The 25,915-nt window shown below is 56.6% G+C and overlaps 1 protein-coding gene across 3 annotated transcripts in view; it reads right to left on the reverse strand.

The window, feature by feature from the left end:
* Positions 1–25,915, reverse strand: part of PRDM16 (PR/SET domain 16) — a 337,617-nt gene that overhangs the window by 221,333 nt on the left and 90,369 nt on the right. For all 3 annotated transcript variants that reach the window (XM_027975737.3, XM_042257375.2, XM_027975736.3), the window contains exon 2: positions 11,515–11,849. In XM_027975737.3, coding sequence (XP_027831538.1) covers positions 11,515–11,849 — 335 coding nt within the window. The remainder of the gene's footprint in view (positions 1–11,514; positions 11,850–25,915) is intronic.

The raw sequence follows: 25,915 nt of genomic DNA on the forward strand, positions 1-25,915 counted from the left end.
GCCTGGGAGAGACCTCTTCTCCCAGCTTCCTGCTGAGCTGGCCTGATGCCAGGAGGCTATCTGGGGTCTGTGGGGCAAACCTGTGAGCCACTGCAAAGCTCAGAGGCCAGTCTGGAGGCTCCAGAGCTGCAGGCCACATCATCAGCATCATTGCCACTTATGTCCAGCCTGCCCCAGGCTTGGTCCACAAGGTTTTACTTTGGCCCTGAAGGAGGCCAGGGCAGGGGACATGGCCACCTTGCCCAGGCCTGGCCACTGCAGGCCCCACCCTCTTTGGTGAGCGCCGCCCCTCCCCAGAGCCACGCACAGCTCTGTCCCCATGGACCCCAAGGGGCCTCGGAGAACGAAGCAGCCAGGCATCCTAATCCCTGTCCACCCCCGCCTGGCAGCACTCTCCCAGGCCTCCGCTGCGCGCCAGGCTGAAAGGAAGGCTGATAAATGAGTCTGGAGGGAAACAAGGCTGCTTCTACTTGTAAAAGGTCATTGCGACTTTGTTCTGGGTGAGGGTTTATCTCCGCCGCCACAGGGACAGACAATGCCTCGGGCCTAAATGGCAGAAATCTTAGCTCCACTCCTGAAATGGCTGTGCTGATAAGCCAGAATGGACTTGAGAGAGATCTGAATGGGCAAGGAGGGGATGGAGGTATTTCTGAACATGATTGAACAGGGACGACACAATGGGATGTGCAATTAGACTGGGCATTAGCCCAGGAGGCAGGGACGCAGCCTGAAAGCCAGACAAGGTACTTCCTGCAGCCCACTGGGGGCTGGTGATCCCAGCCCTGCGCTGCCTGGCCAGGAAGAGGGGTGCGCAACTGGGACAGAAGGGCAGGATACGGCACACGCACACCCTGGGCACTGCCTGGGAGGCCGGCTCCTCTCTTCAAGCACTGCCTGGAGACATGGCGTCATGCGTCGCAGGCAGCCGGGCACACAGGTGAGCAGTGACCAGCACGCTGACTCCTGAGTGATGACAGGGCATCCTCGACTCAGCATCTTCCCACCCCAAGGAGGAGACACCACCACCTACACCCAACGGCTGACTTGAAATATCACCTTTAGGCCATTTTGCTCTCTGTGCTCTAAACAATGTGAAAGCAGGCAGGGGCCACCATGCGCCAGAACGCTGACTCGGGCTGTTCCCGTGGGGCCTCCTGCTGTGCGCCCAGGCTGACCTCTCACACGCAAAGGGCGTCCTGGCCTGACCCGACCTCCATCAGAGCAAACCCAGCCGCATCTCAGTGTCCTGTGGGCCCAAGAGAGCGGAGGAAGCACCACGTCAGCCCTGGACAGAGCAGGAGAGGACATCCTGCAGGGGATCTCTGGCGGCCACTGCCCCTCGACGGGCAGGGAGCGGTTGGGTCACCCTGGTTTCTGGCTGAGCCGAAGTGGCCTGTGACATGATGAGAGCACATTCCTAACCTGGAGGTGACCAGCCCACAAAAATTCTCACCTCGAGAGAAGCTCTGATAAGCAGGCCTGGCGGGGAGGTCCACACCCTGTCCCATGACCCAGGGAGACCTTTTATGGCCTGCGAGGCCTGGGACATTCATCTGACCAGCAGGGAGGGAGGGAGTGGATGACAGGCTTGCCAAGGCCGTGCTGGGGGTCCACGGGGAGCCGCCCGGCCAGTAGCTGCCCGGGCTCAGAGGGGCTGCCCTCCAGCCTGTTATACTCTATGAAAGGCCACTGCTGGGAAAGTACTTGACATAATCTTTCTGTGTAAATGAGTGATGCTGCAGATGCCTCAGTCTCAGCAGGTGGATCCCACCACACGCTTCCTGAAGGCAGGGTCAGCCTGGAGAAGGCAGGGCCACAGGCAGCCCAGGCCAAACCTGAGAGCCACCCTGGCTGGGCCGGCAGTGCAGGTGCAGAGAGAGGAGGCCAAGGGCTATGTCTGGACCACTCCCTGCCTTACTGGTCCCCATTCCCATGGAGATGAGGCCTGGACAGAGTGGTGAGGATAGAGTGCCCATGTGGGCTGGGGGCTGCTCTAACTTCTGGGGAGGGGTCAGGGGGCTGCCCAGTCCGTGGTCTCAGCACATGCTGTCTGCATGTGCTGCGGAGTCAAGAGGCAGGGCTGAAGGAAGCTGCCTGAGGGTCCCTTGCCTGGTCTCTTGCTCCTGTGCCAAACTACCCTATGAGCCTGCGGGACCCCCTTCCCTCTCTAGGGCTTGGACCTCCCACCTGCACGGTGAAGGTGCGAAATGATGATATACCAAGTAATCTCCAGGCATGACATGGACAGTTGGTGTCTGGGCCCTCCCCCCAACCTTGACCATCACTGCAATGCCCTTGGGAGGAGGATCTTGTCACTTGTCAGTTTCCAGGGGGCTACCCAACCAAGGAGAGCATGCTAATGGTTAGCTGTATGGTGGGGGTGGGATCCTTCTGGAGCCCCTTCCCCAGCCTCTGTTGCTGCCCAAAGGTCCTTCTAGAGGACAGTGGGGCAGCCAGGCTGCTCCCGGCTCTGGGGTCCAGTGGTGGTGGGACACACAGGGTGGGTGGGGGGAGTGCAGGTAGATTCAAGTGAAGCCTCTTTCTCTGGGCTTCCACCTATAAATGGAGAACTCCTAGTGCCCCTTCTTCCACTGCTAATTAGAATGCAGATTCCTGGGGACCCCCATCAGGAATTCTAATCCACTAGGTAAGGGTGGGGCTTCCCTGGTAGTTCAGACGGTAAAGAATCTGCCTGCAATTCAAGAGACCTGGGTTTGATCCCTGGGTCAGGAAGAGCCCCTGGAGAAGGAAATGGCAACCCACTCCAATATTCTCACCTGGAGAATTCCAGGGACAGAGGAGCCTGGTGGGCTACAGTCCATTGGGCTGCAAAGAGTCAGACACGACTGAGTGACTCAGACACACACACACACACACACACACAGGTAAGGGTGGGGCCCTGAACCTGCATTTTGAAGGCGTCTGAAGAATTCTCAACACAATCACTTGAGAACAATAGCTTCACGGGATCCAAGCTTGAGGCAAATGGGTGAAAAAGATTTTCTTTTGAATGGGGGGTGGAATCTGGGTTTTGTGCCTCACAGACTGATCTTCTGGGACGGGGTCCCCACAGTTCCTGCTTGAACTGAACACATCTCCCACCAGCCAGGTTCTTGGCACCCTGGGACCATCTCAGAATCCTGGCTCCAGCAAGGCTGAAAGCTGTCTCTGGGATCCGGAGAATTTCACAGTGGGGCACCCAGGGGGTAGGCATTAATGCCTGCCAGTCCCCAGTGCAATCTATGGGGCTGGGGTATGGGACCTAATCACAGACAGATTGAGAATCACAAGCCAGAAAGAGCCTGGCATGGCTGGCATGAGCATACAGCAGACGCCTAGTGAATGCCAGGGCTTCCCTCTTGTCCACGCTCCTGGCCTGGTCAGCCTGCCCCGCCTCACCAGTCCTGTCCAGCACAGGGACCCAGGTGCGTTTGCCATGATCCCTGAATGTGTGACCCCACTTCCCTTAAGGATAAAAGAGAAAGGAGGGGGAGGGGGGACGAAGAGACATAGCGCCAGCAGGAAGGGTGAGCCCGGGTGCCGCGCAAAGACGCCATCCCCCCCATCTTCCCTCCTCTCTCTTCCTTCTGACAACCTGAGGCTAGTCCACATCTCTGGTTCACAAGCAGCCATTCTGGGGTGAGGATGGGCTTGTTGTCACTGGTGTGTATATGTGTGTGTGTGTGCGTGTGTATGTATGTGTGTGTGAGAGAGAGATGCGGATGGTTAAATACCATTTAAGAAGTTGGTATTCATGGACGTCTCTCGAATATGAAAAGAAAATATTTATTTCCTTTTTCGCTTGTGAATCAGAATGCTCTATTTAAAGAAAGTACCCTCTGCTGGACTGTGGCTGAGTTATTACCCCTTAAGGAAATAAAGAAGAACTACCAGGGAGGTATTCTTAGTCATTCTCTGTCCTTTTTCCGAAAATTCCTTATATACCCGTGCCTCGGAGCTGGGCCGAAGATAGTGCAGGGTTTCATGGCATTCTTGGGCTAAAAACGTCTGGACCTGATGTCATGGTGCTTGGGAGAGATGGCAGAGGAGCTGCGCTGGGAGCGGTTCCTGGGGAAACGAGATGGCGCGGGCCTCTGTGTCCCCCACCCCTCTGCCCTGGCGCTCCCAGGCCGCCTCCCACTCGGCCCTGTTCCCACAGGATGGCCCTGTTGTCGAATCCAGGTTCTTATCTGACTGCCCAAGAAGAGGTCCTCAGATCTGTTAAACATCCAGGTGTTGTTTCCACGGGTGTGAACGTTCATTGAGCTGTGACTTGAGACTTTGGACGCTTTCTCAATATATGTGATGCCTCCTAAACACATTCAGAAAATCACTATGGAAAGAGAAAAGCCCTGCCATGTTTCTAGGCCTAAAATAAACCCCAGACAGCGCAAAAGCAGAGTCAGTGTTGGGGGTGAATTAGCCGGCCAGGCAGAGGAGGGCAGAGTACAGACAGCCTCCAGGCTCCTGGTCCCTGGGGGGTGGGATGCGCCCAGGAAGGTCCCAGTGTACATTCTGGTGCTGCGGAGAGAAACGACAGGCAAGGACAGGGACCAAGAATATCACGCCCTGCGAGTGAGGCCGTTGGACTAGCAGGAGGCTCAGTCTTTGGAGCTGAAACCAGTCCTAGCCTCCTGTGCCAGCCTGGCCACAGTACTTTCCTGCACGGCTGGAATTCCAAGAGTAAACACAATACGGTGGTCTAAGAGTGAAATAAAAAGGAGAAAGGTGCACCCCCCCCCCCCGGCCATGTCAGCAAGAGCACACACTGTGACAGCTTTAGGGTGAAGGATGCACAGAAAATGCTGAAGCGTAGTTCCTGCAGGAAATGCGTGTGGAAGAATGTGGAAGCGTGCGTGTGCGTCACAGAGCATGACCGCCTGCACTCGGGCCTCAGGGTGCCTCTGGGACAAGCCAGTCCTTGCAGGAGCATCGCCTGTTGAAGTGTCAGGTTACCCTCAGCGACCCACGGCAAATCGGCCCCCTCACCTGGAACCCCCAGTGGAGATTTCACAGCGGGAGAAGGGTGGTGGTCCTCTCAGAAACGTCTGCTCCGTCAGTGCTCCTAGCTGTCCCCTCCTGCCAGGGCCCCTAACACAGATGCTGCAGGCCTGAAAGGATCCCCCTGTCTCTCTTTCCAGACTGGCTTCTTTCACCTGCACGGCACATTCTAAGTTCCTGGGAGTTTTCACAAACCCAGGGAGGATTGTTGGAACTTCCGGTGCAAAAACCAAGACCGTCCCAGACAGACACACATGGCTGGTCCCTTCTTCTGGCCAAAGTCTGGCATCTCTGGGGGTGGGGTCTGGGCACCTGTATTTCTGATGCTCCAGGGGTTTCGGTATGAGACCCACTGACAGAGATCTCTGCTCTCAGGTCTCAGACGCCCTGGGAACACCTGAAGGACAGTCCTGACCTTCAAGTACCAGCTGTCACATTTTTCTCTGCAAACTTGGCAGCTGGCCGTTGTTCAGTCAGGGCTTGCCCCTCCTCCCAGGCTAGGTGAACCTCCTCTCGGAGTCACCTGGAATGCCGGAAGGGGCTGCTGGGCCCAGCTTTCCTCTCTCATTGCTCTGGGGCTGCGGGTCCATCCACAGGGCTGGTCAGGGCTGAAAGTGCCCAGATCCTGAGGCTGCTGACGATTCTGGGGTGCAGAGGAGGTTGTCCACTGGCTGAGCAGGAGCTCTGCTTCCACAGGGGCTGCTGGTGATGAAACATCTGCGTGTCCAGACTCGCTGCTGGCCACTGCTGGTGTTTCTCCTGGAGGATGGACATTTCCTTCCTGAATCCTGGGGAATGGCAGTTTTAGCTATGGTGGTGCTCGTGGCCTTGTCCCTCTGGAGGCCAGACAGGAGCCCACAGCTCTGGGAGGTGAAGGCAGAAGTGGGCAGAGCGCCGGGAGGTCAATGCAGGGGGCATGGTGCTGGGAAACTCATGCTTCTGGGGCCACACCAGAGGCATCCAGTTCGTCTAGGCGATGAGTCAAGCACACACATTTGTCTCTAGGCAGCCAGGATTTCTTGTTAGGTCATTACATAGCAGGAACTAGACAGGCTTGAAGCCCATTCCCAGAAGCCTCGAGAACTCTGTCCCAGGGGGAGGTGGATGCTCCATTGTAGCAGGAGTATTGACTTGATGGCCTGAGGGGCAGGGAGCCTGGGGGTGTTTGTGAGTCCATGCTGGCATCTGTGGCCAGCTCAGCAGGAAAGAGGACAGGGTCCTTGAAGCCAGAGTGTGAGGGTGTAGGTGCAGAAGAAAGAAGAGGAGGCCTGTTCCCCACGGAGATCAGGGGCTCAGGCTGGGGCCACATGGTTGCAGTCTTGGGGTGCCCACCTGACCCCCAGCCAGGCTTGGGCAGGTGTCAGGGGCCGGGCACAGAGGCCATATCCCCAAGAACACCTGCCCCTCTGTCTGTCTCAGTGAATGTGGCCTCAGCCCTTAGACCCGGAAAAGCATCCTGGGTCCTCGGCTCTCCATACCACATGTTTATGCATGTGTCGCGAGCCTTGGGAAACCCCACCATATTCTGTCCTTGAGATGTTAGAGGCCAAGCTCCCACTGTGTTGACACCCTGAGTCGCAGTGAACAGACACCCCACTGGGCTCCATCGTCTTCCTGCCACTTTGGACCAAAAATAGACCTTTAGCTCCTCCTTAATTTAAGGACACATGGCCCCAGCTTGGAAGAGGAAGCATTATTTTTTCTGAAAATATTGTAGGGGGACCAGTGGGCACAAGCAGAGCTCACTTCCTCAACCCCATGCCCTTCTTCAAGGTCAGGGGTTCTGGATCATCACTCAGGCTCACATTCACAACAGTGTCTCAGAATCTAAGCATGCAGAGCTGCGTACCAGCCCTGGCCTGGAACATCCCTACCTGGCATCTCTGGGTGTTCTGGCAGCCCGTGGTCCGCAGGGGTGGCCGGCAGGTCCTGCCCTCACCAGAGCAGTCCAGGGGGAGTGGAGACCCCAGAGGCACCGGCTTGGGGACCAGCCACGTGACTGCAGTGCTGGAGAGACGGGCAGCCTTTCCCCAGCAACCCTGGAGCTTCCCACAGTCCCTGGGCCAGACACAGACGTTTGTTGATTGAGCAAATGAACATGTGTATTAATATTCAGGAACCACGGCCAAAAAGATGAGGTAATCCACTCGAGTAAATTCTTCAGATAATTGAAACCCCATCAATTCACGTTAACATTTTCCACCAGCTCCTTAAACAGAGGCAGACATTTTTTTTTTTTTGACAGACGTTGCCTGAGTGTCGGTTACAGGCTGGGCAGCATGCTGGGCACCAGAGAGCCCGCCTTTCTGGGGGAGACAAGCAGAGCGGGGCACTTTCAGTGTGCAAATGGCTCCCATGCCTCCCCTTGGGGGCCTGTGCGGCCGTCCCAACCCGAGCACAGCTGCGGGGCCCCGCCTCAGGGCAGGTGGCACCTCCAAGGAGCGGGTTCCACAGCCGGCTCCCTCGGGCCTGCCACTCGCAGCCATCTCTTAATTAGCAAAATAAATAGCACGATGATAAATGTCATGATTTACTCAACAAATGATCAAAATCATTGTTTTTCAGACCCCGGGGCAATAGAATGCAATCACGAGGTGATTTATTCTGGGAGGGTGAGTGGTGGCTGCGTCAGCGGGCAGGCTGTGTCTGGAGGGGAGGGGCTGGGAGTCCCGGGCAGGGGACCAGACACCTCCCTTTGAGATGGAGCCTGGGGAACCATGTTCCACGCACCCCCACGCTCCTGTCTGTGTCCAAGGACACGGCTGCCAGGTCCAGGTGCACGGAGAACAGAGCTGTTCTTTTCCCCCAAAATGTGGGACTCACTTCCGGCCTCCCTCAGAACACCCAGGGTCAGGGTGGGGGGAATGTTTAGAATCACCAAATATTCCCGACGCCAATGTGAAGACAAAGCAGGTGAACAGCAGGAGGATACCCAGCCACAGGGCTAACCCATGCCTTCCTGTTTCGCTTAAGTAAAATTCCTGCACAAGCCAGGATGTTCCTGCTACCTTGACCCTGAAAGGTGCGAGGTCATCCACGCCGCCCAGTAGGGACAGCAATGATTTTGTCAGAAGGGTCGAGTCACCAGAAACCTCACCACAGAAAGAAAATGACGCGGGACCCTTGGATTTCAGTTAAGTGAAATGGTCCAGAACAGGAATTCTGTTCTCCCAGTAGAAAGAAAATTGTTTCAGTGAAGTCTCCAGATGACGGTAAGAATCATCAATTTGACCTTGATTTTGAGCCAGTCCCCCGAGGGACACCCACCCCGTGTCTGCAAGGGGATCTCCCTAGATCCTCCTCCCCTGCTGCACCTCCAGACCAGACCCCGTGGGAGCAACCATGCTCTGAGCCGGGCTAAGACACAAGCACCACCCACCGCCCCTCGGGATCCAGAACCATCGGGCTCCTTCTCGGAGCTGCTTTGCCATCTCTGCTAGAAGATGGTCTGTCCATCTTCAGGGACTCAGTGCCATGTAAACTGCAGTCACATCGAGTCACACTGACTGACAGAGCTCCAGTACTGCGATGACACTGAGTAACAACACATACAAGCTTCAGGACTGGACTGTGGGCCTGCGGGTGCTGTCCCTGGGCCCTGCCGAGACAGGCCTCAGTCTGTCTGGCATCCCCAGCCAGGATGCTCAGACACTGACCCTCTTCTAGTCATCGTCTTTGTTCCCAACCCTGCATGGCGCCGAGCAGACCACAGGCCCAGGGCGGGCATTTGCAGGGTGCAAGGACACAGTCAGCCACCTCACTTGGGACTCAGGGCTCCTCTGAAGGCCCCTCTGCTGTCCAGAGCCACAGAAGGTCTAGATTCTGGAGCCTGGGTTCTCCACTCCTGGTCTGGGCCCTGTTTGCAGAGTGAGGGCGAGGGCCATGCCTGCCCTTCAAGGGCAGTGATGCCCACTGACAGACACTGTCACAGGGAGGAGGACACAGGAACCAAGTGCCACTGCAGTCTCCTGTTTGGGGACGTAAGTGAGGCTATTTGACTTCCACCCAGAGATCCAGGGAGCTAGAAAGAAACCACTTTAACCTCATGATTTATTTCAGGCCAAAGCAAGTTCACCATGGGTTTCAGGATGCCTGATTCTGCTCTTGGGGCTTGACCATGACTACGGCGATGCCAACAGCTGCTCATGATTGTGTTGGAGGGAACAGGACAGGAGGTCAGGAAGCCCAGAGATGGCCCCAGCACAGGCGGTCAGGCCTGAACTCACCAAGGAGACAAGGTCAGGCAAGTCACACAGTGCATCTGGAACATGACGTGAGGACGTGGACGCAGAGCAAATACCTGCCAGGGCCGGCAGGAAAGGTGGCAGTCAGGTCTCGGCCCCGGAATCAGTCGCAGCCCAGGGTGGGGCAGGAGGCACCTTGGAGGGGAGTAATCCCGCACGTACACGGAGGACAAATAATATCACAAAGTCAACAGGCGCCGGGTAGATAACAGTACGGCCTGTACCAGGCCCGGCACCCAGGGTGGCCGTGATACGGGCCGTTTCTTTAAAATTAGAGCAAACAGAGGCCTGCATCTGAGCCGATGAGAATCAGGTCACTTCAAGGTCATCCATCACGCGACATGCAGGGTTTGTTTACCCTCCAACATCTGAAGCTGTCTCCTAATTCAGTAGTCCAGGTTCTTCTGAGCACATCACACAAACCCCTAAATTCCTCCTGAAAATAGCCAGGTGGGAAGTCCAAGACAGGCCATCCTATAGCCCAAGCCACTTATGGGTCACATCATGTGAACACACTCTTCTCGGCCCAGCGAGGGCCACCCTGTGGACCTCTGAAGAGCTTAAGAGGGCCTCACCTCCCAGCTCCTCACTTTGCTCCCTCCTTCCTGTTCTGCAGGTGACCCGACCTTGACAGCCACACACATGGAGTCAGCTACCTGGGAACAGCAGGGGACAGACAGGCCGGTTCACACAGTGCAATTATGGCCTCCACCACTCAGCTGTGGTGAATCCTGGCATGCCTGCTCCTTCACCCATCTGGTCAACCCACTGCCCACTCTAAACCTTCCAAGCCATCCACAGAGCTCGGGCTGTCGGCTGGCACCTGGTAGGGGACTTCTGTGTCCCCTGATATCCATACCTCATGTGCTATCACAAACCCACCTGCAGGAGAATCAGGGCATCCAGCATTTGGGGCGCCCCCATATCCTCCCTTGTGAAGGGAATGGGGGTCTCAGGTCTGCAGTACTACCCCCAGCACACAACTAAGCCAGACTCTTTGAGACCTTTTCAGAGGGTTTCAAAAGCTGATGGACCAGACCGGGGGAGATGTTCAAGGGCTGCTGAGGGTCCCCTGAGGGATGCTCAAGGGTCATGCACTGTGCACCTCAAGTCTTCAGGGAACAGTGATGTCCCCAAGAGCAGCCTTCTAGATGGTAAAGACTCGTCAGAGGGCAAAGATGGCCCCTCGCTGACCACAGACCCTGAGAGACACACAGCGTGGGAACTTTTCCAAAGCCAACGAGCAGTTAGGGGAGTCAGCCCTGCCCTGAGCCCCACCACCCTGAACCACTGGCAGGGGACACAGCTGCTGGCCACACAGGGCCCTCTTCCCTCCTTGGATGGCTCTCCCCTTCCTAGCTCTGACCACCATCCAAGCACTTTTGGAAGTGATGAAACACCCAGGAGGAATCTGGGTTGGCACTTGCATTTTCCGTCCAGGCAGGGTCCCTGCCCAAAATACCACTGCACACTGGCTCTGCGGGGCCTGCAGAGAGGCCAGGACCAGAGGGGAGTGTGTGTTCGTGGGGCCCTGGTCCTGAGGAGACCACCTTGAAAGCCCCCTGAACGGGGGCCCAGTGTCCCTCGTGGTCAGAGCAGGATGCTTCCAGAGGAGGGGCCCTTTCATGGCTGTTAACCCCCACCCCCCCACCTAATCAGCCTCCCTCTCCAGGTTACACACAGCCTCCAGGACTGCCGAGCCAGGCCTGGATCATCAGGGAAATCAAAACCACAAGACTCTCCTCTCTGTCCCCGCTAATCTGAGAAGCGGGAGCTCCTCTTTAGGAGCCGGCTGACCCGGGCAGACCAACAGGAGGCCCAGGGTGTGGATGCACCTGGGGCATCTGGGGCAGTGTGGCCACCAGACACGTGCTGCTCTGCTGGGAATTGGGCCCCCATCTGAGAACTTTCCCGGGAGCAGAGACCTTGTTCTGGGAGACTCCCATTGATCCCCAAAGTCCTGCCGAGATGGCAGCCTTAGCACCTAAGATCCAGACGGGAAGCTTGAGGGGTTTAAGACATGAGCTCATTAAAGACACATTTCCGGGAAGAGAGCGGGTGCGCTAGACGGGGCCGCCCGGCGTCCACTAGGCCTCTGGTGTTTTTGGAGTCGCGTCATGCAAGCCACGGGATAAAATAAGCCTGGGAAATTCAGCACTCTCTGCGACCCAGCCTCCCGCCTCAGGCAGCACCATCAACCCGGCTTTATAAATAGATGGACCGCGAGACAAACGGCTGCCATCAATCACGCGCGCGCGGCAGGGCTCACCTCCCATCCGAAGTCTGCCTCGTTCAGCGTGGCCCGGGGCGCCACCATGTACGGGCCGAACCGCTCCCCTACCTCCATCTTCTTCTTGGCCCAGATGCCCAGGCCGGCTCCGGGGATGGAGGACTCACGGAGCTCGAAGCCCGGGGGGATGCGGATGTCCTCAGGGATGTAGACCGGGGCCTCATAAGGCGAGCCTTCCTTGGGCGTGGGGAAGGGGGACGGCGGCCCCATGGGGATGGGGGACATGATGCTGTCCTCAGTCTCGTCCTCCGCGCTCTCGCCCGCCAGCAGGTCGGGGTCCGGCCCGTACATGTTATTTACAATGTCGCCGTCACCTGGAGGAGACAACAGAGTCAGCCTGTGCAGCTCCGCTTCCCGGGCCCCGAGTTTGGGGACCAGCCGGGACAGGGGACAGAAGAGAAACAGGCCAGCCACCCCCCACTGCCTGGGAGGCGCAGCCTCTGCTAGGGGCTCTCAGGGGGAGGTTCCAGCAACACTTGGGGAACAATGCAGGTCAGCAGAGTTCTCCCCAGGCTCCCAAAGCCCCTGGCAATGGCTGAGGACACACTGGCCCATTCTGCATTAGGGCAGGAGGGACGCCCATGCTCCATGGGATGGGGGTAGTGGGGAACGCAGACACTCTAGGAGGCTCCACTCTGGGGGACTGGTGATGAGGCATTCATTCTGGAACCTGTTTGTGTCTGCAGCCTTGGAATTAGGGAATGGGGCAAGTCCCAAGATCTCAGGGAGACTCAGAACTTGAGCTATGTGAAATTTGGGCTGCTCTGGGAGGGAGGTGGGGTGGGGGTGCGCTGGGGCTGGGGAGGGTTCCTAGAAGTCCCCTGACTACTTAATGGGGCAGATTAGGACAGAGGCCTGCTGAGTCATGGACTTGGGAGCCCTGGGGGCTCCCAGATCATGGGACTGAGCAAAAGAGTCTCCAGCTTGTCTGTCCAGTGTGGCTCTTTCTTTGGGGTTCAACCTAAGAGGCAGTTGTCCCCAAAACAGTGCCGCCTAGAAGTTCACCTGAGGGTGGCCCTGAGGCACACGAAGAGTGGGCGCGGCGAGGGGACAAGGCGAGTGAGCTGGTCAAACAGCCAGAAAGCCAGCTTCACTCCTGGCATCAACCTTAGGGTGGCAAACAGGGAGGCCAGGGGTGAGGATCCCACCAGTGTTTACCCCCAGACTCCCCAAGGGGAGCAACACATGAGAGGATCAACAAACGTGGTCCAGACGCACAACAGGCTGCTCATATTAATATAGATGAAGAAGACCGGCCTCACGGGGCAACGCAGGCGAGCCTCGCAGGTGTCACACCGAGCGAAGGAGGCCGGACGCAAAAGGCCACGAGTCCTAAGATTCCATTTATGCCAAACGTACGGACAAAAGGCAAACCCATAGAGACAGGACCCGTGATGGTGGGGTGGGGGTGACTGGTTGGTGGGCCTGAAGTCTCCTTTGGGAGATGAAAATGTTTTGGAACCAGACATAGGTGGCGAGTGTGCCCCTGAATTGTACACTTTAAAACGGTCCATTTTCACGTGAGGTGGATCTCACTCGTAAGATTAAAAAACTCAGAGAAGAGAGATAGGAGGATGGGGCTGCGGGTGGGAGGTGTGGCAGGCTAGCTGCTCCCCGATCGGAGCCTGATGACCTCTGATCTGGATGCTTCCGCCCTCCTCTGGAACTTGAAAACCTCAGGAAGGGACCCAAACACTGTAGTCACCCTGGCTCTCGTCTCATGGCCCCCTCCCCGTTCCCTGACATTGGAGGGTGGAAGGGACGTCTCCAGAGAGACGGGAACTTCGGGGTCCTCATGCTGACTCAAACTGATGCACGGGAGAAATAACAAAATGTTTCTTTTCAAAAGAAATCGAAGTCTTAAAAAATGATGGGGATAACATTTATTTAATTTAGCAGCGTTCACAGAAGTAATTATTATGTTTTAAGTGGCCAATGGTTGCTTTTTAACTGACTTGTAGGATCCTTTCAAAAATGTAACATCAGAACGGCAGCTGGTGCGCACCCATCCCAAGGACCCAAGACTGCTGAGGATTGAAAGACCACCCCCAGCGCTTCCTAGGGTGCGTACGCCAAGGTGAATTGGGAGGAGTAATTAACATGCCACCTTATTATGTGACCTGGTGACTGCACAGAGCTCCAGCAGACTTGGGTAGGATACCCCCCCACCCAGGGTCTGATGCCTTTGCGTGCGGCTGGTGAGGAGCCCAGCACCTCGTGTGAAGGCACTGGACAAAAAGGAGGACCTGTTCCTATCCATGCATGTCCATCTCAGGGCTCTTTTTTGTTTTTCTGGGTGGTTTTTCTTTTTTTCTGTTTGAATTCTACTTCCCCAAACTCCTCACCTACTGGAGGAAAATCAACGCTTGAAGGGCATGTTTAATTTACTGGCCGAGCAAACAGCTTAGGAGAGAGGGCGGTGTTTCCTGCTGATTAAAGGAAAGCTGTGCATTGCCCGCCTCCCACCCTCTGTGGTCACTGGGGTTAAGTGATTGCCTGGAGCCACCAGGAAAGCCCAGGTCTCGTTCGGCTGCCCCATGGCCAGTAGGGATGGTGGGGAGGCTCTTTTTTTGGACATGGCTGAGAGGAGGTCTAAGGGTGCAGAGAAAACACCTGGAGAATAGGAGATGAACTAAGCCCCTGAGGCCCCTCAGAAAGCAGAAGGCTGCCCGGACGCTGCTGAAGCCTGTGTAGGACGAGCACAGCCTGTCCTCTCCTAAGGTCCCTGAGCAGCAGGGAGGCTGGATGGAAAGGCCTGGAGCCCCGGCCAGGCTGCCCTCAGGACCACCAGCTCCTGGTGGTTGAGGAGCCCCTCGGCCCCGGGCTGGCAGGTATTTCCAGGGAGGGGGTGTCATTGCCCCTGGGCCCTGCCCCCTGCTACCCAGGCCTCTGACCACCGGCACATTCCCAGCCCACGCTCTCTGAAAGGGCCAGAGGCAGTGCCAAGAGCAGGAGCTTTTTACGACCTTGGCATCCAGGCTGGCCGCAGCATGTTATTCACTCGTCAGGGGACCGAGGTCCTTCACTGGGGTTTTGCGGTTGTTTTAGGCTCAGGGTTCATGACTGAGTCCATCATTCCCAAAATTTCTCCCGGGAGATCAACCCAAATAATAAAAGCAGAGAGGAGAGGAGAGGAGAGCAGAGGTGGAGGCAGTGATGGGAAGAAGAGGAGAGCCACAGAGGACCCACGGCCACAGCGGTGAAGTCACAGAGCACCTGCCTTGGGGCCGGGTCCCAGCCAGGGAGCCGGGCTCTGGGCAAACTTCATGCTGAAACCCAGTTTGGAGCTCATCTGCCCCTCTCACCCAGATCCCTGAGGACACTCCTCCCCACCCAGAAGCCCCATCCAAATACCAAGCCAAGCCCAGGATTTCAGGTCTGGAGAAAGAGGAGGCCCCCAGTGAGCAAGATTGTGCCTGACTGGCCAGGGCAGAGGGTCCTTCCTGTACCATCCCCACGGGGCTGATGACCCTATCCTGGCCAAACAAGCAGCATCCCAAGTGGAGGGTGATTAGGGTGAAAAGACCCTCGGCCCTTCCCTGATTCTGCAGCTCCAGGCTGGTCATAACCCGGGAATCAGCAGATTTATGCCTTGACCTGCAGCCAGGGGGAGAATGAGGGGGGCTTCTCTGAGTCGATATGATGGGGTGTTTTGTTGAATGGCAGGGTTTGGAGGAGAAGCCATGAAACCACACAGGGCGCTGGGAGGCTGTGGGCTGCCCCCTGGAGCCGGGAGTGAGAGAGTGTGTGTGTGAGTGCATACATGTGAGCACATGTGAGTGTGCACATGTGTGACAGCAGTTGTGTGTGTTGAGCGTGTAAAAGGAGGCAATGAATCCTGAGCAGCAGGCCCAAGGCCACCTCATCCAGCGCCCTGCCTTCGCATGGCTCCCATGGGTGGAAAGGGCATGGCTGCCTCCGCCCAGAGACCTCGAGAAAAAGGGAGGAGAAAGCCCCTCTGCGGGGGCCCCATCTCCCTCCAGCACGGGCTGGGAGGTTCCCGGGGTCCCTGCTGCAGCCCGCTGAGAGGCCAGGTGTCACGCATTTCTCAGGAGAGTGGCCGTTGTTAGAAGATGCTTCTTGAAAACCCAGGGGCTCCCTCCAGTGCAGGAGTGAGCTAAGACCCCACCTTTAAGTGGTTCACTGAGGGGTGCAGACTCCTGGAGGTGAGTGGGGACTAAAGGCAATCAATCGATCTAACCCAATCTGGAGCTTCCTGGAGGTTCTGTGGATCACCTTGGACCCTGAAATCTGACAGAGGTGTCCACGTGGTATCTCAGGAGGTGAGGGGAAGCAGGGAGGCCAGTCCTGAACAGCAAGTGAAGATCAGGGCCCTGAAACTAGCCTAGACTATCCTCCTGACCCCCAGGACAAGGGGTCATGTCGCTCTCCTCCAGAGCCAAGGAGCACAGAGCAGAAGGACCCACACCCCAGCAACATGCTCCCTGTACCCAGGCACCTGGGCCAGGCCTGTCCTGGGGCACCAGGGCCCGGATCCCAGCTCCCAGCCTGGCAGGCTGCCCCCCAACACTGCCTTGGTCCAGCAGGACCTTCTCATTTGGGGTATGCTCACACCACCCCACAGCCACCAGAACAGAGGTGTCAGGAAAAAGGGATGGTGTGCTCAGAGAAAGCCATCCGGGCCTGGCCGTGAGCTCTGCCCACGGTGGCCAGGCCTCACCCCACAAATGCAACAGAGCTTCATCCCTTCCAGCACATGCTATGAGACCCTCCTTTCCTCACCCAAAAGATAAACACCCTCCACACAAACAGTAAGCACAAGCAACACTTTGGGGTAAAACTAAAAATGCATCCAGGTCTGGATTTCCTTTCTGGTTCAATTGTGTCTCACCCTCATCTCTTAGAAGTAGGTGTGTGAACATCACAGGAGGGCAGACTGGCTGCAGAGGCTCCAGCGGGGTGCCCTGAGGGCCCGGCTTGTAGAATGAGGCCGCTTGGCTGGTGGGCCTGAGCACCACTCCCCACAGAGCTTGCCTGTCCAGCATTGATCTTGGGGTCAGTGGGTAAAAAGCAAATTGTCTTCAGCCAACTTGATCCTGACCGAGATCAAGAGGCACCACTGCCCCTACACAGGACAGAAGAGATCCTTATACAAGCGGGGAAAGGAGACCCTGAGACCCCCGTGAGCCAAGCCACCTAGAAAGAGGACTCAGGACACCGCTGTTGTGCCATGCTAGTGGCCAAGCTGGACCCGGAACTCGGTCAGCTCACGGAGCCCTGACGGGGAGGACAGTCCGCAGCAGGCAGACTCCACCCAGGCCCCACGCGGTCACTGCACTGTCAGTCCTCAGCCTTCACTGCTCCCTGTGGACCTGGGCTGCTCGGCCCTGCCCAGTGGGACAAAGCAGGCCAGGCAGCCACCTGCCTCCTGCTTGCAGCCTGAGGTCCTTCCTGCCCTGTGCCACCAGCCAGTTACCCCACAGACCCCAGCCCAGGAGGCCCTCTGTCACCCCACAGACCCCAGGTCTGGAGGCCCATGGTCACTCCAAACACCCCAGCCCCGGAAGCCCCGCCCCTTCTCAGGCCTCAGAGTCAACAGGGCTGCCTCCTGGGTTCATCCTCAGAGGAGGACCCTGTAGCCTGGCCTGGGTTGGCCCCTCTGCCATCAGCCAGCCACCCTGAAAGTGGCCAGGTCCACAGAGCTGACCCCTTCTGCATGTATATTAGAATAACCACACTCTCCCTGGGCAGCAAGGTGACACATGCTGGGGGGTGGTGTGATGGCCAGGCCCAGGCTCTGGTGGCTCCCCCAAAGCTCCTGGCACTCCACTCCTCTCTCCAAGAACACATCTGGGGCTGAAGTTTGTTAGCGACTTCTTCCTCAGCCAGGGACACGCCCAGGTCAGGTCAGGCCCACTCATACACTTTGCAAGGTGCCCCATTCCTGGAGCCCCACCAGGCATAGCACAGACCCTGGGCCGGGAGCTCCCAGCAGTGCTGCGCCCCATGACCTCTGAACCAGACAAATCCACAGAGGACCTTTTGGAAGTTCAGGAGTTCTCCCCACCAGCCTGCACACCAGCAAAGACCTCTCCTGGGTCTCATGGCACTGGGCACAAGGACATGTTGGGACTGGGTGTTGAAAGTGTTAGCCGCTCAGTTGTGTCCGACTCTTTGTGACCCCATGGACTGACTGTCACTCACCAGGCTTCTCTGTTTACAGGATTTCTCAGACAAGAATATTGGAGTGGGTTGCCATTTCCACAGGATTGAACCCTGGTCTCTCGCATTGTGGGAATATTCTTTACTGTCTGAGTCACTGGGGGACTGGCTGCTGAGGGGCACTTCCTGTGTCACACAGAATGAAGTTGAAGGTAAACTGAACTGAGCTAGAAACTAACCTCAGGTGTAGCCCCTGGTGTGAAGGAGCCCAGGTACATTTAGGAGACAGTGACAGACCCCAAATGTCACTGGAGATAGGACCACATGCCATGGTGTCCAGTGAGAGCTCAGGACAAGGGTTCTAGGGAGCTCTGCACCCAGAGCTGCCCAAGGGACACAGACCGGCTGGGATAGCCCCCAGAGTGCTGTCGGAAAGGACAAGTCTGTCTGAAAGGCAAGTCACTGGCAGCGGGGGACAAGCTCTCTGAACATCTACACTGTCTGTTGACACCGGGGTACAGAGCAGGGCACCCACAGTGCAAACCTGCAGGTTCGTGACAGGAGCCAGCTGAGTGGGCTGGGCGGGGGGAAGGTGAGAAGAAAGATGGACACAGCCTGGATTTGGGGGGCTTTTTGCCCTTCTAGCTCAGGGGTCTCAAAGCAGGGTCCCCAGACCAATGGCACTGGCATCCCACCCCAGGCACTTCTACAGCTGCAATTCCTGGGCCCCCCGGAGACCTGCTCAATCTGAACCTGGGGGGCGGGGGCTGGGCCAGCTGAGTGCGAGAACCACTGTGGAGGCAGTGTGTCTGAAGTGTCCGAATAACTAGAGGGCATCTGGGGAGACATGACTCAGGCCCAGGGAAGCCAGTCTCCTTAAACACTTCAGGAGCTCACCCTGGAGATCTAGACCAGCGCATACCCACACAGCCCATCTCATTCATCCCTGACCCATTTTGTTGTTGTTCACTTGTTAAGTTGTGTCTGACTCTTTGCAACCCCATGGACTGCAGCACTCCAGGTTCCTCTGTCCTACACTATCTCCTGGGTGAGTTTGCTCAAACTCATGTCCATTGAGTCAATTATGCCACCCAACTATCTCATCCTCTGCTGTCCCCCTTCTCCTGCCTTCAATCTTTCCCAGCATCAGGGTCTTTTCCAATGAGTTTGCTCTTTGCATCAGATGGCCAAAGTATTGGAGCTTCCCATTGCAAACAACCAAAACTGTGCCCCTCAGCAGGAGAAGCACGATCATCCCCACATCTCTGCGATCCCGTCCAGACTACACCTGACTGTTTCCATCAGAAGCACTTGAAGGAGGAGAACTCTGTTAAAGCGGCCCATCCTGGCAGAGCTCAGTCCATGTCTGGTCCGTTCTACCCCCATGCTCCCCGCCAGGCAGGGCAGGAAGGTGGGGTTTGCCAAGGGCTTCCCAAGGACAGAGCGAAAGCCTCCCCTTGCCCGGCCTGCATAGTGGCCTCCAGAGGGTCAACCCCAGACCTGGCCGCTCACTTTTATTAATGAGTTTTTTGGATAAAAGAGAACATGAGCCTTCCCCCTTTTCCTGGTGTTGCCGGCAGAGACAGGACCCATGCGCTGTCCAGGAAACACTCTGACGTATTTCAGTGAGACCTGGCCAGGCCTCTCAGGTCTTCTCAGCAGAAGCCTCCTACACAGAGGCCAGCAGACATGGGGCCGCAGACCCGCAAGAAGTGCCCTTCCCAGGATTTGCGTGGGCTTGGGTCTGAAGTCCCTGTCACATCAACCAACAGCAAGGACCCCAGATCACAGCCACTCCCGGGGACAGGTGGGCTGGGGCACAGTCATACCCCACCCCCTCCTGGGCCAGCTCAAGGTCTGAATGTCCAAGTAGCGATCAGTTTCATCAGGCCTATCAAAAGCAGTATTTAAAAGTTGCTGTTCAAAACAAAAAAAAATTTTTTAACTAAAGTTATTCTTTAGTTCAGTTTATAAAAGGAATGTGGTAGTCAAGGTGAAGTCGAACAGAGAACAGATCTGAGACGTTGGGAAGCACATCCATGGCCAGCTGCCCACTTCGAGGACTGTCTTGGGAGGCTGGGAAAGCAATGGGGGAACCTCAGGTGGGCTTGGTCCAAATGTTATCTGCTTCTTGGTTCTGCCAGCCTGTGTATGCTGGGTGCTGACGGGCCAGCAATTGTTGACACCAGCAATATGATTGCTCCAATTCCTGTGACACTCATCCTCACATCATGAAGGGAAGCTCAGGAAGCAATGAATTGCTCAAGGCCACATGGCGAATCAGGGCAGAGCTGGGAGCTGATTAGAGTATATCACACAAATCTAGTGTTCCCACTGCAATGAGAAAAACACCTTAAAAAGTGTCCAGCCTTTAGTGATAGCCTCCCTTGTGTCCATAAAATGAACAGGTAAATTTATGAGTGGATGGTTGGGTTAGTGGATGGGTAGATAAGCAGATGGATAGATTGATAAATAGAGAATAGATACACAGATGAATGGAGGGGAGAGTGGATGGAAAGATGAGTAAGAAGATGGATAAACGGATAGATGGATGGTGGATGATGTATGATGGTGGTTGGATTGTGGATAGTACAATAGCAGTCGGTGGGTGATGGACAATGTTTGGATGAATGGTGGATCAATGGAAAGGTGGTTGGTGGATGGATGCACTGATAGATAGTGGATGGATGGGTGGATGGTGGATGGATGGATAAATGGATGAATGGATGGATGGATGATAGACAGTGGATGGATGGATGGGTGGATGGATGGATGAGTGGATGGATGGATGGATGAGTGGATGGATAGATGGTGGATGAATGGATGCCTGAATGGATGGGGACAAGGAGAATATTGAAGGCAATTTTAAATGAGATATGTGGAAGGCCGGGAGGCAGGAACCCTCACACCTCACTCTCGACTCTTCTTCCCTGAGATGAAGCCCCAGTAACAGGAGCTTGAATCTGATTGGTTAATCTGAGATGATACCTAGACTGGCTTGGCCCAGCCCCAACTCTAGGAAGAGAGCCAGGTATCTCTGCTGCTCTTTCACAGCTTCCCTCCTCCACCCATGTAGGGTAGCCTGCCTGGTCCAGCATTCCACAGGTAGGGGGCACGTCTGTGATTCTGGGTTCAGCCATAGCCCACCCACCCCCGGCCAGCCTTCTCACCTCCCACATGAGTCTTCTTGGAAAAACAAGGTGGGACTTTGGTTCTCATCTTCTGACTTTTTTGACTTCTTGAGCCAAGCAGAGAATGGGTGGATGCGTGAATGTGTGCTGCACCCCTCAGAGACTCCCAAACCTCCCCCTGCCCCAGAGCCTGGAAGTCCCTGTGATCTGTGACTCTCATGATGGCCATCTTAGCCACTGCTGGGGCGGGAGGGAAGGACAGAGGGACACGCACGCTCAGATGAGCTGGGTCTAGGGGAGCCACTGGGTAAAGGGATGAAATAAGATGCCTTGATTCCTAGGGAGGAATCCGTGCAGCCACCTCTCCGTCTAGCGCAGCAGGCGAGGGGAAGCTCCTCCATGGTGGGAGGGTACTAGCCCACAGACCCACTTTCAGAAACGGTTTGCTGGAAAGAGAAAGCTGGCAGTTGACAGGGTCAGTCTTGCTATTGTTCTTGATCTTTTAATCAACTGCAGCCACCAAGGAAACCCCTCCCCCAGCCCTGGACCTTGGCTTTTAGGTGAGAACTAGGAGTCCTGACTCCAGGAATGCCCCTGCCCAGTGCCACGGCTATCCAGGGTCCCACTGGCTGCCCGAGCTGCCCAGGATCGTGGCTGCTGTGGGCACTTTCGCCCCTGGCCGCCCCCACTACTCGGCACTGCTGAGCTGAGCCCAGAGCAGAGTGCGGCTGTTGTTAACATGGCAGATTAATAGCACCCAGAAAAGGCGTTCCTGCAAACATGCTAAATATTAATAACAGTCATCGTTTATATTCCCAAAGCCACGCCTGGGACACTGCCTGCAGGGACCTGGGGCAATAAGCCCCAGCTGCCAGGCTGATGGAGCCGCATCGTAACTAGGTCCTGGTGAGTCTGGGGTCTCCCTCACCTCTCTGGCCCAGCCCCTCCTGCAAGTGCCAGAAGTACAGGAACCTCCCAGCAAGGATGCCAGCATCGCTTTTCCTCTCTCAGTCCAGACAAGACGGCAACCACTTTCCGGACCACCGTCACACGTGTGCACCTTTTCTGTCTCAAGCCCTGAGCCGGAGGTGGCAGGTCCAGGCCTCTGACTCGGCCGACTGACTGCCCTGTTGGCCCCATGGCCTCCTGTCACCTGATGACAATCGGGATGGCTGGTGCAGCTCCAAGGACGTGACAGCTTGAATTGTGTCCCCAAAATATGTTGATTGTCTAACCCCCGGTACCTGTGACCGTGACTGGATTTGGAAATAAAGTCTCTACGGGCATGATCACGTTAAGATGAGGTCATCAGTGTGGCCCTGATCCAATGGCTGGTGTCCTGATAAGAAAAGGAGACAGTCACGCGGAGAGACCCCCAGGGAAGACGGCCACGTGGTGATCGAGGCTCCAGAAGGAAGACAGTAAACCTCTGCTGTTTGAAGCCCTCGGTTGGGGGAGCTTTGTGACAGACACAAAGGAGAGATACAAGGAGCAGGGCTGGAGGGCCTGACCAGCCATGGAGCATGGCCCAAGGCTGCTGTCACGGCATCACAGGCCCCCAGGAGCCCCTGCCTGCCCTCCTCTTCTCAGTCTTCCCGTAGCACTGAGTAGCAGATCACTGTCTACCCATTCTGCAGATGAAGAAACTGATGCTCAGAGGATAAAGGACCAGGCGAGGCCCTCGCCTCATCCATTGCATGAGTTTCCACTGCTTCTGGCTGGCTACCATCAAGCTCAGCCTACCTCAAGGTCAGATTCACCTCCCAGGGTCAGCCTACAGCTCTGAGAACCTTGAGTCCAGACGGGGAACCGGAGGAGCTACTCCTGCCCCCTCCCCTCCTGCACGGGAGGCCGGCGGGTAGGCTGGGTAAGCCTCACACCCACCCCTCACACCCAGGTCTGGGGCCCCTGCACCCTCCTTAGCATCCAGCCTGCAGCCTGGCCCCGGTGCCCTGGGGCTGCTCACGGACACCAGACCCTAGATCCCCATGGTTCAGCCGAGCCGACACAGGACTATGGGGGCTCTGCCTGCAGCCCAGACCACCTGGCCCTCCTTAGAGCTGGTGCATTATTCTAAGACGATTATTTATCCGTGTGATGCTCGAGGGACACGGCGTGCCTATTTCAGGCCCCGCATCCCCATTTCCTCACTGCCTCCATCGCCCCAGGCAGGCTCTGAACGACTTGCGATGCCACTGTAATTTTTATCAAGGCTTGTTCCTGGTAAAAAGCCTCTTTGTTTCAGAGAGATGTGATTTGGCCTTTTTTCTTCCTCTCCTTTATTCCTTGGTTAATATACCACTTCCCCGAGCCCCGGGGGCAGCGAGGTAGCCCACAGATTGCTCAAATCTCACTGTTTTTCTTCTAAATCACCGCCGACTCTCCCTGGCCCTGTGCTAAGCACCATGTGAGCTGGAGGCCCAAGCAGGGGGTGTCCCCCTAACCCGTCACCTCCTACACTGTTAATGCATCAGAGGGGCCCCAGGCCCCAAGGCACCCCCAAATACCAAGGGAAGTGGGCACCATACACCAACCCTTTACCCCCACATCTGGCAACACTGCAGTGTAGCTTTTAAAAAAAATTGAGACAAAAGACACAGAAAGTAAAAATTTCCACCTTAGTTATTTTGGAGTGCTCAGTGGCATCAAGCACCTTCATGCTGTTGTGCAGCCAACCCCACCACCATCTCCAGAATGCTCTCATCTTCCCAAACTGAAGCTGTCCTCATGAAACGCTCACTCCCCATCCCTCCTCCAGCCCCCAGCTCCCACCGTCCTACTTTGGGTCTTTGTGACTCTGACTCCTTCAGGGACCTCACAGAACTGGGATCACAGAGGATATGTCCTCTTGTGTCTAGTTCATTTCGCTCAATTTCATGTACTAAGGTCCACCCACGATGCAGCAGGTGTCAGGACCTTCTCCCTGTTTGAACAGACGTATGGCTGGACCACATTTTGTTTACCTAACATCTTACGGTGGATACTTCGGTTGCTTCCCCCTTTCTGGAGACCACGAGTGATGCTGCTGTGAACTTCAGTCATGAGGGTCTGTTTGAGTCTACAGTGCCTCGAGCATCATCATAACTCTTCTCACAGAAGAGAAGGTTCTTACAGGCTGTTTGCCCAAAATGAAACCAGCTTTCTGCTGTCAGCCCCTCATCCGGATCCTGGACTCTTCCCTCCCTCACAGTCCTGGTTGATTCTCGGGTCCTGTAAATGCAGACTGGCTCTCCTTCCAATATGCCCACGGACCCCTCTGGACCTCAGCCTCTATCCCCATTAAAGACAGGTACATTTAATCTACTCGAAGGTTCAAAGCACCCACACGCTCCCATGTGGGAACACAGTCGTGACCACTGTTACTACTGATCCTCAGGGGCCCCACACTGAACAGGGCTGAGCCAGCTGCCAGCAGGGCTCACAGCAATGGGGGCTCCATCCTCATCAACTGTCCCTCTGTGCCCCCAGGTGCCCACACTCACTCCCTCAGACCACAGGAGCTAGACAGCACAACCTTGGAAGCCACCCAGCCAATGGGGCCGGGGGTAACTGTGGGATCTGAGGAGGCCTCATCCACACTAGGGACATCCCTAGTGCGGTAAAGAATCTGCCTCCAAAGTAGGAGACAGGGATTTGATCCCTGGATTGGGAAAATCCCCTGGAGAAGAGAATGTCTACCCACTCCAGTATTCTTGACTGGAGAATCCCATGGACAGAGGAGCCTGGTGGGCTACAGTCCATAGGGTCACAGAGTCAGACATGACTGAGCGACTAACATACACACACACATCCAAGCTGGGCTCCAAAGGCTGTGCTGGGACCAGGACCTGTGGGTGCAGAGACAGGGCACCTTCTCCACTGGAGGGTCCTCAGGCCCCTCCCCTGCCCAGTCAGCTTTGCTGGGGCCTTGAGGCCTGAGGGCCATGGAGTCCTGGACCCTCCAGGTGGAGGAAGTGGGGAGGGACCCAGAAGATTCGGAGGGTAGCATATGGCCAGGATGGGTGGGGGAAGGGACCCTGACACGCATGAGAGCACTGAGGGGTGGCCCAGGTGGGGACGGTCCCCTGGCCCTGGTTAGCCACCTCTGTTTGCTGTGAGCCGGGTGGGGGCAGAGAGTTTGAGGGGGATGGGGCTGAGGATGGGGGACAGAGTGAAGAGGATGCGCCTGGCAGAGTCCATTTTCCTCTGTGCTCCCCCATCTGGGCAGCCCCACCGAGGAGGAATGGGTTAACGCGGAGCCAACACCGGACAACGGCCACTGCACTATTTATAGACTCATTTATCTCCGGAGTTCCCACCGACCCTGCCGGCGGCTCCATTCACAGGCCACCAAGCAGACAAGTGTCGCCTGAAACAGAAACGGCTAAGAGAGTGGTCCAGGGGTGCCTCCCTCTGCCTCCCTGGGGTCCTAGTGGGACTGGGGTGCCTATGGGGTTGCAGGCGAGAGGGGCTGGGTTCTGGGCAGAGTGGGAGGGGAGGACATGGCCCAGCCGGGAGATGTCATCAGTTGGATGTCTGGGAGGCATCCGGGCTCCTGGGCTTCTGTTTCACGAGTGGGCGTGGCACTCCCAGCAGCTCAGGTGCTGAGAATGAGACCTGGGCCGGAGGAGGGGCCACCCGTGTGCATTTGCCTTCAGCCCTGGAGACAGAGTGGGCGGTGGTGGGTGAGGGTCCTTCACCCTCGCTCCCCTCCCTTAAGGCCCCTGCCCTGCTCTGCCTTATCCCAATCAGGGGTTGGGGGACTGCTTAAGCTGAGCCCCTCTGAGGCCAGGATTGGGGGCTCAGGGCCTCTCGGCTACCCCCAGGCAAGTGGTTCCTTCTTCTGCCTCAGCTCTCAGGGGGCTATGAAGACCCGCCCCTTGTCACTGCACTGCCCTGGCATCTTTTCTCCATCTCCTCTGCTCTCCTCCCTAATCCGAATGGCAATGGGCTGCAGACCAGAGGGATGAGGGATCCGCTGGGAGTGTCCTGTCCTCTGGACCAGAGAGCCAGCAGCAGCTGCAGCCCGCCTCTGGCAGTGTCGCCCCCTGCTGCCCCCGGGGGACTGCCCACTTCCCCACCCCACTCCCCACTCCCACCCCAGACCAGCCTCCAGCTTTAGCTGGCAGCCCGAAACCCACCCAGTC

The sequence above is a fragment of the Ovis aries genome, chromosome 12, assembly GCF_016772045.2.
Source record: "Ovis aries strain OAR_USU_Benz2616 breed Rambouillet chromosome 12, ARS-UI_Ramb_v3.0, whole genome shotgun sequence".
NCBI lineage: Eukaryota > Metazoa > Chordata > Mammalia > Artiodactyla > Bovidae > Ovis > Ovis aries.